The following is a 13,528-nucleotide window of genomic DNA, read 5'->3' as shown; positions in this document are numbered from 1 at the left end:
GGTGATAATTCAATGTAGAATCAGAATCCGTCCCCAAACCCCGGTGAACCGGGATCCGTCGATGCTTGGTGCCCGGCGCGAACTCTCCGATCTGTTCGCCCTCCCTCCGTAGTCGTTGTCTCGAAACTATATATTCCACGGCATACGCAGGAAATGGTGTTTAATGCCGGCGGGTCAGACCGGGTCTGACCCCCGATGGTTGGACGGCAGTCGATAGGATGATCGAACGGTGGACAGAGAAAAACGGAACACGTTCCATCGGACGGACGACGAGGACAGCCTAGTGGTCCCCACCGAGCAATTGACGTGTCCGAGGAAGTGATGGAAGGATGGCACAATGTGCTTGAATGTCCCATAAGCGAGCGGGTTCTATATTAAACTGGTCCGGTTACGGGTCGTTCGGTTGTCTATCGTTCAGTCACTGGACTGTCTCCAGACGACCGGATCGGTTGGACCAGCAGGATAACGAGCGTTCGATTCCTATTCTTCTTCTTCATTGTGTCGCTTCTGTACGGCCTACGGTACTCCGCGAATCGATCGTTGTTCGCTTGCCACGCCGGACGATGAGCCGATCGAGCGGTTTGCGATCGCCTTGAAAAGCTGCAGGCCAAGAAAGCGACGCGGGAAAGCGGCGACGCTTCCGTGGGCGGGCAACGAAGCGCGACTGAATGCTCGATCGGCCATCGAGAAGCAAGGAGAACCAGGACTCGAGGGACTCCTGGCGATCGACTCGCTGCGTCGGAAGTGGCTCGCGGAGTGTGCGCGCTACGTGTAAGTGCTTTTGCTGTTGCTCTGCTGTTCGGATTCGGTTTTTTCGTATTTTCATCTCGCTTTTAATTGTTTTCTTTTTTCGTTTCGATTTTGGTTAATCGAATGGTATTAGATTTTGTGGGAATCGTAATTTGAAATCGGTACGGTATAGTTATACTAAAAAGTAAAAGAAATTGATGAACTCGTAACAAAGACGACCCTTGTCGAACTTTTGTTTCTTTCAAGTAATAAGACATTCTAGTAGTCGGTAGCTAGACACAGAACACTGTAAAAGTTGATATTATAAAAAAAGTTTCATATTTTAAATAAAAAATCTACATCTTCGTTTATTGCTGAATTAAATTATCTAGTTCTATAGGAACCTTCGTCGAGAGGTTCATAACTTCGATTATTTTTAGAATTGAATTTTTATCCTTATTTATAAATATAGGTAAATCTTTGACGCTGAACGTTGGAGTACGGTTTATACGGGAAGCTTGGATAAAATAGTATCACTCGATGATGCTGAAGGGTGTAATATTGCTGCTTCTTCATTTATTTTGCGATATCGGTGAGCGTAAATCTAAATTTTCTGTGCTTCTCGTATTACACTTGCAATATTCTTAATAGCTTGGATCGTGTAATTCGATCGATAAAGATTGCTGACGATAACACTCGTGATTTTAGCATTGGCAGCACAATGCGGAAAAGTATGGCTGACAGTCTCCTCATTGTGGAGACCAATCGCTGCCAGCGACAAGGTGGTCGACGCTGAGCTCGAAGTAAATTGGGATCTCGATTGTCCATCGGGCACAGGATACCCAGATACCATCAAGGTGTTCACTGCTGACCCAGCACATAGTAATAAGTTTTGTTTGCTTCTCTCGAACGTCGTAACTAGTGATTCAAGGATTAAATCCTGTCTTATCGATGCTAATTAATCTATAGTTTCGTTATTCTCCTTTCTTTATCTTCGATAATTTTTATTTTCCATTTCTATGGCAATTACTTTTTATATACGTCATATGTCATGAATTTATTCAAAAGAAGCTACACGAACCATTCAAGTGAACAAAAGCGTGTATTTTCTTCAATTTCATCGAAGTTTAAAATTCAAAAGTAACCATTTCGATATCGGTCGACGCAACCATCGATATCGCGCTTCCAGATAAAACGGTGAAGCCTAAGCTGACTTTGACTTCGCTGCAATATCCACGCGGTTACTATCGAACGAATATCACCGTGGGTCGTCCACCACTTCCGGGTGGATGGGATACCAAGGATGGCGCGACGCTTCCTGGTCCACATTGCCTGAAACACCATGCTGCCCTTTACAAGGATGGAGTTATCCTTACCAGTTCCTGCTTACAAATCTGGCCAACATGGATGTACGACTTGAGGTAATATACTTATCTTCCATAAGTTTTCAAACATTATTCAAATTAGTTTCTTCACTTGCCAATAAACATTATTCGGAAAGAATATTTCCTCATTAAGAAAATTTATATGAAATTAAAATTAAGAATCTATTTTTTCAAATTGTACTCAAATCATTTTCTTTAATTTCCAACAAATATCATTGCGAAATTTTTTCTAACAAACATTACTGGAAGATTTTCTTCTCAATAAATTCTTAAATCTAAATTTTATTAAGGAAGAATATCTTCCTTTACGAAAATTTATATAAAAAAGATTTGCTATGTTTTTCAGGAGGCAATTAGGAATGCTTCCGATAGGAAGTTTAATGATACCCGGAACGCATAATTCCGGATGTTACAAGCACGGTGACCTGACGAGGCGGGACGCGTTTCAAAGATACCTCTTGACACAGGATCGCGATATATGGACACAATTAGTGCACGGTATAAGATATCTAGACATCAGGGTTGGTTATTATCCGTCAATTCCGAACGGCACTGCCATCGAAGAGGACAATCACATAAGCAGATTCTGGATCAATCATGATGTCATCCGGATCACCCCTCTCTCGGCCATCATCAAAGACGTGAGAAACTTTCTGAACGTCGCTAGGGGAGAAGTGGTCATCATGGATTTTCATAGGTAAATTGGCGATATAATGCAACACTGACGACTTACGGATCAATAATACCGAGAGAACAATTCGGTGCTCGTAATGCAAATTGATTTCAAATGGCTATGAAATTAAGTGTAGTAGGTCAACATATTTATATCGTGTATTTAACAATTGAAAGGAAATTTTTGTTCCAAAGTCATGTATGACCTTATTGTAGGATAAGAATTGAGAGAAAAATTGGAATAATTTGGTGATATTTATATAGTAGAATAACTGCATATTTTATAGTTGGAGGGAAACGATGTTCAACATGGAATTGTGTTACTTTTAGATTTCCCGTGGGATTTGAAGATAGACCGAACAGGCATTGTCGATTGGCCATGATCCTCTTGCAAGAATTCGAAGGCTTGATTCTAAAACCCGATAGAGGGGTCGAAGGTCTGGGTCCGACCTTGAATGATATTTGGACCGGAGGGAAACGCTTGATAATTTGCTACGGCGACAAGCACACCGTTAATGGTAAATTTACTATCAACCTCCGTCCAATGAAATTACCTAGGTCAATATGCAGATTCATCCAGATATAAAAATTGGCTTAATGAAAGTTCTAATTTTACTTGAATTTTATACAGTTGGTCATAAAAGCACTTGACCATGTTAAATATTTAGAACATTTTATCAAAAATTATAAAATACTAAAGAAGAGAGACTACGAGAAATCTATTCTTTACAAATATTTATTATTCTTCTCAACATTAGTTGTTCAATATTTTCAAAATAAAATTATATTGCGAAAATATATACTTTAGTATAAAATATTCAGGTAATACCTTTTCAGCCAGCTGTACTTAGTTCATCAGGTATTTTATTTTAACATATACTTATATTATACATATACTTTATATTATTTAAATATCCAAGAAGAGGATTTTAGAAATATAATGTGCACAGTACACGTTCTTATTTTCAATATCATTTCAATTTTATTTCGCGAATCGTACTTGTAAATTAATTTTATTCTAGAATACGACTGGCTGTGGCCAACGATGTCTCAAGCCTGGGGCAATCAACAAACGGTAGAAGGGCTGTTCAAATATTTAGAGAAAGTTATCATGGGTCCGAAGAAGTCCCGGAACAGTCAAAATCCATTGTGGGCGGTGATGGCGGAATTAACACCGTATCCGCTAGACATAATCTTTAATTTATCCGGCGGACTGCGGCAGATGGCCGACTCGGTTAACAGAAATCTCACGTACAAATTTCAAGAGGAATGGTGGAAGGAAACGAACATCGCCGCAACGGATTTCTTCCTCGGAAATAATCTGATCGACGTGTCGATACAGGCGAACATTAAAAAGAGCAACATCGCCCAGTGGCGTTTGTAACGTGACAGTAAATTTGCATACTCTACGAAGATTTCACTTTAATTAGATGCTATTTTCTTGGTGGGAGGAAAAGTGCGGATCGTGTGAAGTTTTTCGAATTTCCTTTAGAAATGATTCTAATTCTATTAGGTTGTCCGAAAAGTTTCTTTCGTTTTATAAAGAAAGAATAGACGCACAATGTTTTTTGTTTTATATTAGTTTATTCAATTATGCACGAACATAATAATAGAAATAGAACGAAATGCATCATACCTAATTCAATAAAATAATATAAAACAGAAATTGTTGTTCATCTATTATCACCTTATGAAACGAAAGAAACTTTTTGGACAACCTAGTAATTAAAAATATGATAACTGATCGAATTATGTTTTGCAATAAGTTTCCTAAGCCATTTCTAGCGAAAAAGTTTTGAAATTTATTATTCGATAGAGCATTCTATGAAAATATTCAGAAAGATATAGGTGTTTATTAAATTTATTTGAATTATTTAAACTGATAATTATCTTTGAAATGCGAAAGATCGAGAAGGAGAAAGTATAAGGAAAAATAGAAATGCTTATGGGTTAAAGGGATAAAATCGGCAGTAATTTCTTTTTAAGGAATTATAAATTACTGATTAATGGTTTCTTAGTAGATCGGATTCATCGATTGACCGTGATAAAGAATCTTAGGATAACTGTTGTAAGAGACATGTACATTAAAAGCTCTTAAATGGAAGTATCAATACATGTACTAACGAGAAGACATGCTTTTATCTCTCTTATAGTGGCGGTCAAAATGTTCTGGTTGAGCTAACAAACAAAATTTTATTTTCCAAAATTCAATTCAACGATATAACAAACCTATATAACAACCGGATACTTTTGATAATTACTATCACTATATTTAATATTCTCAAGATTTCAAACAAAAAGAATATGTGGAGTTCGCTATACGTTTGCTCAATCAACGTTTCACACTTCCAAAAATCATCAAGCCAATCTCACAATAACACGAAAACTTCACAAACTCGCATTTCTCAGCATCGTGTCAGCACGAAGCTATTCAATTCAACGGCGGAAACTTGCTGCACGAACCACGTGTCCTACAATTCCCGAACTTTTTAACGCGGCCGTGTTTCCACCGAGGAAAATAAACGAGTTCGTTCGAAACAAATGCCGCGACGTTTCCGAAACGTGCTCCAGCGAAGAATCAGCGTGGCGCGCATCGATTTGACTTCCAAATGGGACTGTAGAAAGCGAGATCACGTTCGGGACACCGGTTTTCGAGGTAGTCAGTCGTCTGGTAGCAGCGAACGACAACGAATCCATGCGAAGTGAATTTTAACACGGCTCCATCCGTCGATTCCTCTCGTTTAACCGACTTTCCACTCGCGTACTCGCGTTCATACTAACTTTGAAATACGCCTCGTGTTTCCATACTTTGGTACATTCTTAGTCTTTCTTTTTTTCTTCTTTCCTTTTTGTGTTTATTTATCTCCGTCGTTCGTTGACCACCATTATCGTAGCTTTATCACGACACTGATAAATGGTCCCCTTCTTGCTCGTCGAGATACGGAATGGCGCACGCAATGAGATGAATGAAACGTTAAGGAAACAACGAGCTACGTCGCCCATTCTTCGCGTTTTCTTTCTCGGTACGAAGCCAGCTGGACGGCTAACGTGAAACAATGGAGAACAATCTTGCGAACGAGGTGAAAGAGCTGTGGGTCGTTTACGTTTGGTGGTCATGCGTTCTCATTCTGAAGATGAACGCCCTGACGTGGTTCACTGGGCGAATACGAGCCACCAGACGGGTAAAATATCCTTATTTTCCTTATATAATCCTTATTTTGATCTAGCATTAGATATCAATAAAAAATCTGTCTGGTCGTTTATAATCTCTTAACCGGGAGATACGTATGTATGTGATAATTTATCATTCGACTATCAATCTCTTCGACGTAATAATTTCTTTATTCCTAATCTTCTATATGTGTGTCAAAACTAAATTATATTATGTTTACATGGATGGCTGGCTGACAATCATGGAAATAATTTTCAAGATTTTTAAAAATCAAAAAGATAATTTAGTTCAGTGTTATTTTTCCTAAAACAGTATTCTACGTTTACTATTGTAAGAAATTCATTATACATATATTTTCTACATCATGAAAAGATATCATGATAGAGATTAAAGTTATTACAGAAATATATGATTAAATTTAATTTCTCAAAATCATCACTTGTATACCAATACGATTTCTATTCTGCCATATGTCTAAGTGTCAACTGATTAGCAGATTTAAGAAATCAATAACAGTTGATCTTGAATATCGTAGTTATAACGATAAGAATTCTAGTATAAATACTACCATCTAATATCTTTTCTGTGTCTGTAGGTGTATGACTAAGTATATTCAAGATACACTGTTATCTCTTGATGAGATATTTCGTGATCGAATATTATAAAATACATATTTCCTGTCTTATCAAAATTACCTAACAGACAAATCAGAGTTAACATACATTTAGACATTTCAAAGTTGACATCAATAAAAACACGAAATACTTTTGATCATTATTTATATTACGCCACGCCGCTTATCGTGACGAAAGTAGTTCTGAACGTACTTAAGCACTTGATTACATACGTATTTATGTTCTTGGCAAAAAGTGCCAAGTCTGATTATCGAAGGAGAGATTATTGATAATAGATTTTTTAACGTAATAATATTTACAAGTCCATAATTGGAACGCATCGTTTTGATCGATTTTTCACAGGTGATTCACAGCGAGGAGGACAGAATGTGGTTGGCAAGTACCGACATAATTTTATGTCCTACCGGAGGAGGTCACGAGGACGTGGTTCGCATCAGAAATGCACATCAACATGATCTTCGAATTGTAATCCCTTATCTGCTAATTGCACCGATATGGCTGACTACGTCACCGCTGTTTCCTATGGCTAGATTGATTTTACCCGCTTTTGCGGTAGTTAGCATATTACGTACGTTGCTCCACATTAAATTCGTGGACCTGCATCGTTATTGCATAACAATTCTGTCCATCTCGGAACTTTGCATTCTAATTTACATGTCCGTCGTATCTGCGTTTTACTACGCATCCTGACCTCGGTATAGTAATATACGTATTTCTTGCAGTTCTAGAAACGTGATCGTTGCATTTTGATACGATACGTAGCTGCAGCGTTCAACGTGTCTCGTGTCGCGTAAATCAGTAAATGTAGACGTCATCATTAGTGCGGTTTATAAAGGTCTCTTTAATAAAATTGAAATATGAAAAAACTTAAAGTTTTTGTGTCATATTTTATTTCATATTTATTGAAGATTTTTTTTGCAAAATATGCGGGAATGAATTTCGAGATGTTTGTACCATCTATATGTGACACAATGAACATTTTTTAATAGACGTTTTACGTACAGGCAAATAAATGAACGAAAATATTGATATAATAGGTCAACGAGAATATTTAATTTATGTAATTTGATTTATTTAACACAATAAAGATGCAGTTCGAATAATTTACAATTATTTAATCAATGTAGAAGTACAGCGCGTATTTGACCCCGTGTTCAATACGTGTCTATTAGTGTCCAATAACTCTCATTATTAACACAAGCTAGTAACAAAAATGCAAATCTGGCCTATAAAACGTCACAAATGATAAGTAAACTTCTTAACCAATTCTTTTCACAGTCACAATTTAAGATGTTTTCTTCAGTTTTTATACAAAGAATAACGTGATTCTAGCACATTATAAAATATCTTGAAGTATCCGGATAAGGTGCATGTTACACAATACTCGTTGCAAAAACAAATCTTCAGTTCTTCTAACGATCTATCAACTTCCTGTTATAGACCAATTACAGTGTTCTTCGTCATGCTACTTTTTCAATGCATGAATTAACAACCGATAAACCAGAATATATATTGTCATTTATAGAACTACGATGGTAACTTTATTTTAATTTATTTGCCAGAGAAATTAAGACAATGCGCTGCGCTTCATCAGTCATATGCCGTGCACCCTTCTGATTACTAATTCGTAATTAGACATGAAAGAAACCGCAGAAGAAATTAATTATAGTTATTGTTTCACAGACAGCATGTGCACATGCAACATCGAGCCACATAAGAGCCGCGATCATCGTGCTTATTCGAGTTTCAACTGCTAACGTACTGAAAGCGAACACTGCCTCGGTGTGCAATATCTTCATTATCATTGGATTTAATTGATAAGTATTTAGCTTGTCTAGATTATGACGTGTTCGTTATGTTACGTCTTTGAGATCAATAGTCAGTTATTAAGTTAATTTTGAGTGCAACCTGTTCAGATTCGTAGAGCAAAGCGTCATAGTCGTGATTCAACTGGCAAGAAGTACGAGTGATACTTTAAAGAATCGATCTCAGTGGAAATCGTGTAGTGCTCCTGGTAAGTTCTCTTCCTTTGTAATTTTCCATATTACACGGAAATTGTGAAGGCTGGAGTTAGTTATCTATATTGAAATAGAATGCAAATTGTAATGCAAAGCAACAATGCAAATATTTGTGTTAGACATTTTAATATCTTCATTTTTTATATATTTAGATTGTAATATATTCTTATTAATAGTATATTCTTATAAATTCTTGAATTTAATATCTTCTTAATTGGTTACGTCATTACAATTTCTTGGAAAATGCAGATCTTGCAATGTTTATTCATTCAAAACCGGTATACACGTCAATTCTAGTTCTAAAAACTTGGCAAAGAAATAAATGTGTATACGTATATACGGTCATTTCTAGACCTCGTTGGGACTAAAACACAAAATCAGTGTATAGAAACGGTAACATACAGATTTTTAATTTAATTTTTCTTTTAAACAGATACTTTTTATTAACCATCGATGCATGTAATTCCGTTGTCCACTCATATGATAATTTACATTAGACGATAGTTACGCGCGCTGATAGCGTAACGTCTATCAGATGTAACCTGATGCAGCGAAACGAGGGATAAGTCGAGAAGGGTCACTATGGATAGTGACAGTCGATTGTTCGCGGAGCTAGACAAAAGTTCCGTGCACAAATTGCTTCAAATGGAAGTGTTCGTCTTTGATTGTATATTTTTCTTTACATTTCTATATCTATTCGTGTACTTAATCGGTCGCCAAATTTAGAGGTTAGGTATACATTGTCCTTCACCCGTTGCGAAGGACTGACTATAAAGCCGTAACTTCGGATTACGAACGGAATTATTCGTTTTGAGGTGATTCGATAAGGTTTACGCTTATTGCGCGTAAAATTCGATCATGATTCGAAGAGAAATCATGGTGCTGTGATTCGATTTCAGCGTAAAGAAATGGAGATAGAAGAGAGAATAGTTCACAAACGGTCTTTCCGAAGCTTTCTGCAGCGCATACCACAGCGTTTATCAGAAGTGGTGGAACATTTTTTCTATAGGTAGGTCTGATAATATGTCCTCTGAGTAATATAAGAATTCTTCGTTGTCAGCTTATATCTTTTTTCAGACTCGGGTTGCGAATTGCTCGACGACCGTTGAAATGGATAATTGGAAGTACTGTGATAGTATTGATTTCTCTTTCTGGTTTATATTTTTTTCATCAAGAGAAAAATCCTGTGAAATTATGGGTTCCACAGGACTCTGACTTTGTTCGTGACACAGAATGGATGTTCGAACAATTTGAACAGGGTTTGAGAATGGAGAATATGATATTAACTGCTGATGATGTATTAGAACCAGAAGTTCTTGCAAGAGTATCTACTTTTACTTATATATTTTATTGTAGTAAGGTTTCTCTATGTGTGTAATATATATTTTAGTTTATTTAAATTCTTTCAGCTAAATGGAATAACAAAGGAGGTTATTTCTGTACAAACTTCTGATCAAATTGCATGGACAGATGTATGTTTCAAGTAAGCATTCTTCTGTGCATGTTATTGAACAAGCTTTATTTTATGGATACTATAAGATGTGCCAAAAACCAAAACTAATTTCTCTTTGTTTAATGAATAGAGTACCTGTCATATCAGGTATTGTACATAGAAAAAAGCGCAGCGATCAACTGCTGACTGATGATTTCTTTGAAATTGAACCAGACAAACAAATTAATAACACTGTATTTGAACCTGCAGTTCATGTTAGTCCTGAGCTCTATTGTAATGTAGTAAACAATTTGCCAAAAGCTTGCCTTTTAAGCAGTATCTTGGATATATGGGAATATGACACTAATGTGATTCTCCATAAAACTAAGGAGGATATTATTAAAGATATAAACACCACAAAAATTAGTCCCACATTGGGCCATCCACTAAATTTTACAGAATTATTGGGTGGTATAACAAGAGATGAAGAGGGTAAAATCATCTCAGCCACAGCAGTAAGAACACAATGGGCAGTTAATGTAAACTTTTCAAAAGTGGATATGAATAATTTTGGCAACGATGTTGGAACAGCTGATTGGGTAAGGTAAGTTTATAAAAAGGCCTAAATCATGATTTCTAATGTTTTAAATAGTTTCGAATTTACAAAAGTCTTATAGAAATATTATTACTAAACAGCTTATAATGTGTACATTATATACCATATACTTTAAATGTTTTATATGATTTAGGCCTTGCTTTATTCTTGAAATGATTTTGTCAAAATCAACATTAAAATGTCGCTTTTTTGATAAAAAAAATAGTAGATTATTTATAATATATATTTTATAACATCTTAGATCTTTAACAGAATCAATATAAATTCTATATATTTTGCTTTGCATATATCATAAAAATATTTGGAATAAAAATAATATTTTATTTCTAGGCAACAGATGATGTATTACAGTGGGAGCTATCCTATTTGGATATATTGCACGAAAATGCAAGGATTTTAAATGACAAAAAAAATGTAAATAATACATTAGCTATCTGGTATGATGCTGGTAGAAGCTTTGGTGATGTTACATTTGTAACAATGTTCGGAAATATTGGTATATTATCAATAGGATTCATTTTAATGTTTTTCTACGTTCTAGTCATATTCTCGGATTACAATTGGGTGGGATGGAGAGTGAGTACTATATTAAACTTTCACTGATATAAGAAGTTGGAATATGAATGTAGTTTTTCATAAAAAGATTTTATGAGAAGCACAAATTTTAAATTTTACAAAATACAATTTTCTCCAGGTCTATCTCACAATTGGCGGTCTTTTGTGTGTGGGTGGTGCTTTTATAGCTTCAATCAGTGTGTGCTCTGCTCTTGGAATTTCGTATGGACCTGTGCATACTTCTTTACCTTTTATGTTGTTGGCTCTTGGAATAGACGATAATTTTTTAATAATGGCATCTTGGAAAGAAATACATACATACAAGTTGAATCAAAATAAGCCATTAGAAGAAAGAATAGCTTTAATGTTAGGGCATGCAGGCTCGGCTATTATTATTACTTCTCTTACTGACGTTGTTGCCTTTATTATTGGTGCATCCACAGTAAGATTGAATTGACATTTAACTTATTACATAGATGAAAGGTATGTATGTGTGTGTGTATATATATTAAATTTTATATATGATTCTAGATATTGCCATCCCTTCAATCATTCTGTATTTACGCGGCGGTTGGAGTGCTACTGACGTTTTTATTTCAAGTCACGTTTTACGTTGCTTTCTTTACCGTCGATGCCCGACGAATCGAGAATAAAAGAAATTCGATACTACCTTGCATCGTTCATGAAAACTTTGTACAGAAATTCACTAGTCCGCAAGAAGAACCTGCCGCAAAGTTGATAAATAAATTATATTCAAATATAATTCTGACAAAACCCGGAAAGATAATGATAGTATTAATAACAATAGTTACAGTATCGGCTGGAATTATGGGTACATTAAAATTGGAACAATGGTTTGACCCAGGCTGGTTTATACCAAGCCATTCGTATTTAAGTAAATATATTGACGTACGACGCACTCAATATCCCGAACATGGTTACGAAGCAATGATTCTTATGGGAGATTTCAATTATACCGCCGAGTTTCCAAAGCTAATAAATTTGGCTGAGAAATTTGGAAATTTATCAACGATACAAAGTATAAATTCTTGGCCCAGTGATTTTGCCAAATTTGTCTTGGAATATTTTCAAAAAGGTTGACAATATTTTTTATCATTGCAACAATAATAATTCAAAAAGAAACTATAAGAAACAAATCAATAATATATTTTATAAGTATATATATATAAATATTTTAATTAACAGATTTAAGATATGAAATACTAGAAGACGTGGAATTCCGAAAATATCTGTCCAAGTTCTTATTTAGTCGAAATGGAGGCAAATATCAACGGAACTTCCGTTTTGGAAAAAGCTTAACGTGCGGTGAAAGTACTGCACCGATTTTAGTAGCTACTATAGATCTTACCTTTAAACGATTTTATGGTCCTCATCAATGGATCCCAGCGATGGATGAAAGTAAGCAGGTGGCACATGATGCTGGAGTCAATGGTTTCGTCACAGTCTGGAGCGAAGTATTCAGCTTATGGGTCACCGACAAACTAATCGCTCAAGAAGTTCAGCGTAATGTTTTCTTGGCTTTGATTTGTGTCATGGGAATGACAGGGTTACTGATCGCTGAGCTGCAGACATGTTTCTGGATCTTTTTATGCGTACTTCTTACACTTTTGAATGTTTGCGGATTCATGTACTTTTGGGGCTTGACAATAGATATTGCATCTTGCATTGGTGCGTAATCAGTTTCTTTGACAATTTCAACATAGCACAATTTTGTCAACATTATTATATTAATTTTTGTTTTCCAGGTTTGGAATTGGGCATTGGATTATGTGTGGATTACGCTGCTCACGTTGCACACGCATTTATAAATGCTGCGAGTGTAAGCGGAAATGAAGATCGTACAAAAAGAGCACATATCGCGGTGAGGTACATTGGTGCAGCAGTTGCATACGGTGCTGGCTCGACGTTACTTGCACTTTCCATGATGGTATTCTCGGACAGTTATGTGTTCCATGCGTTTTTAAAGATTTTTGTTTTGGTAATATTGTTTGGTCTCTGGCACGGATTATTTCTTTTGCCGGTTATATTAAGCACTATTGGGCCAGGAAGTCTACGATCACATAGAGAACCAGAATCTCCAGAGAAGGTGGAGGATACAGGCGACACCGTTACTAGTCCCCTAAATAAAGCGACGGAGAGTTAAACAGAACGCCTAAGATGATTCTTTATCAATAATATTTATTTTTGGTTCAATAAACATACAAAATTATTACACTATCCGTACTATTAATCACACATTTATACAAAAATAATAATAATAAAGATCGGATAACTTAAAAACGGCATTATTTAT

The 13,528-nt window shown here is 35.9% G+C and overlaps 3 protein-coding genes across 4 annotated transcripts; all 3 read left to right on the top strand.

Moving 5' to 3' along the window:
* Positions 1 to 361: 361 nt before the first annotated feature.
* On the top strand, positions 362 to 4,231 carry LOC117215779 (PI-PLC X domain-containing protein 1-like). The gene is made up of 7 exons (XM_033462251.1): positions 362 to 771; positions 1,202 to 1,321; positions 1,438 to 1,611; positions 1,919 to 2,150; positions 2,461 to 2,811; positions 3,117 to 3,304; positions 3,809 to 4,231. Exons 2-7 carry the CDS (start codon positions 1,270 to 1,272, stop codon positions 4,168 to 4,170), a joined length of 1,359 nt encoding a protein of 452 aa, XP_033318142.1. The 5' UTR covers positions 362 to 771; positions 1,202 to 1,269; the 3' UTR covers positions 4,171 to 4,231.
* Positions 4,232 to 4,660: 429 nt separating this feature from the next.
* LOC117215780 lies at positions 4,661 to 7,465 on the top strand. Its single transcript, XM_033462252.1, has 3 exons — positions 4,661 to 5,598; positions 5,681 to 5,968; positions 6,936 to 7,465. The coding sequence occupies exons 2-3, from the start codon at positions 5,843 to 5,845 to the stop codon at positions 7,281 to 7,283; spliced, it is 474 nt and encodes a 157-aa protein (XP_033318143.1). The 5' UTR covers positions 4,661 to 5,598; positions 5,681 to 5,842; the 3' UTR covers positions 7,284 to 7,465.
* Positions 7,466 to 8,354: 889 nt separating this feature from the next.
* LOC117215777 (NPC intracellular cholesterol transporter 1-like) lies at positions 8,355 to 13,515 on the top strand. 2 transcript variants are annotated; one of them, XM_033462248.1, is made up of 10 exons: positions 8,355 to 8,607; positions 9,511 to 9,620; positions 9,689 to 9,935; positions 10,021 to 10,094; positions 10,195 to 10,642; positions 10,990 to 11,235; positions 11,354 to 11,656; positions 11,746 to 12,310; positions 12,421 to 12,903; positions 12,981 to 13,515. In XM_033462248.1, the coding sequence occupies exons 2-10, from the start codon at positions 9,520 to 9,522 to the stop codon at positions 13,376 to 13,378; spliced, it is 2,865 nt and encodes a 954-aa protein (XP_033318139.1). In that variant the 5' UTR covers positions 8,355 to 8,607; positions 9,511 to 9,519; the 3' UTR covers positions 13,379 to 13,515. The 2 variants fall into 2 exon arrangements, with proteins under 2 accessions (XP_033318139.1, XP_033318140.1); XM_033462249.1 differs by lacking the exon at positions 8,355 to 8,607 and adding an exon at positions 8,948 to 9,004.
* The last annotated feature ends 13 nt before the right edge of the window (positions 13,516 to 13,528 follow it).

Source organism: Bombus bifarius, unplaced genomic scaffold (assembly GCF_011952205.1).
Source record: "Bombus bifarius isolate JDL3187 unplaced genomic scaffold, Bbif_JDL3187 scf7180000009790, whole genome shotgun sequence".
Classification (NCBI taxonomy): Eukaryota; Metazoa; Arthropoda; class Insecta; order Hymenoptera; family Apidae; genus Bombus; species Bombus bifarius.
This window is presented reverse-complemented; position numbering and strand designations above follow the sequence as displayed.

Excerpts from the sequence above, each read along its gene's own strand:
- LOC117215780 (XM_033462252.1), top strand. The coding sequence starts at position 5,843 with ATGGAGAACAATCTTGCGAACGAGGTGAAAGAGCTGTGGGTCGTTTAC. Across the intron at positions 5,969-6,935 it reads GAATACGAGCCACCAGACGG|GTGATTCACAGCGAGGAGGA; the intron begins GTAAAATATCCT and ends GATTTTTCACAG.
- LOC117215779 (XM_033462251.1), top strand. The coding sequence starts at position 1,270 with ATGATGCTGAAGGGTGTAATATTGCTGCTTCTTCATTTATTTTGCGAT. Across the intron at positions 1,612-1,918 it reads CACTGCTGACCCAGCACATA|ATAAAACGGTGAAGCCTAAG; the intron begins GTAATAAGTTTT and ends TCGCGCTTCCAG. Across the intron at positions 3,305-3,808 it reads CGACAAGCACACCGTTAATG|AATACGACTGGCTGTGGCCA; the intron begins GTAAATTTACTA and ends ATTTTATTCTAG.
- LOC117215777 (XM_033462248.1), top strand. The coding sequence starts at position 9,520 with ATGGAGATAGAAGAGAGAATAGTTCACAAACGGTCTTTCCGAAGCTTT. Across the intron at positions 9,621-9,688 it reads GTGGAACATTTTTTCTATAG|ACTCGGGTTGCGAATTGCTC; the intron begins GTAGGTCTGATA and ends ATCTTTTTTCAG. Across the intron at positions 10,095-10,194 it reads TGGACAGATGTATGTTTCAA|AGTACCTGTCATATCAGGTA; the intron begins GTAAGCATTCTT and ends TTTAATGAATAG.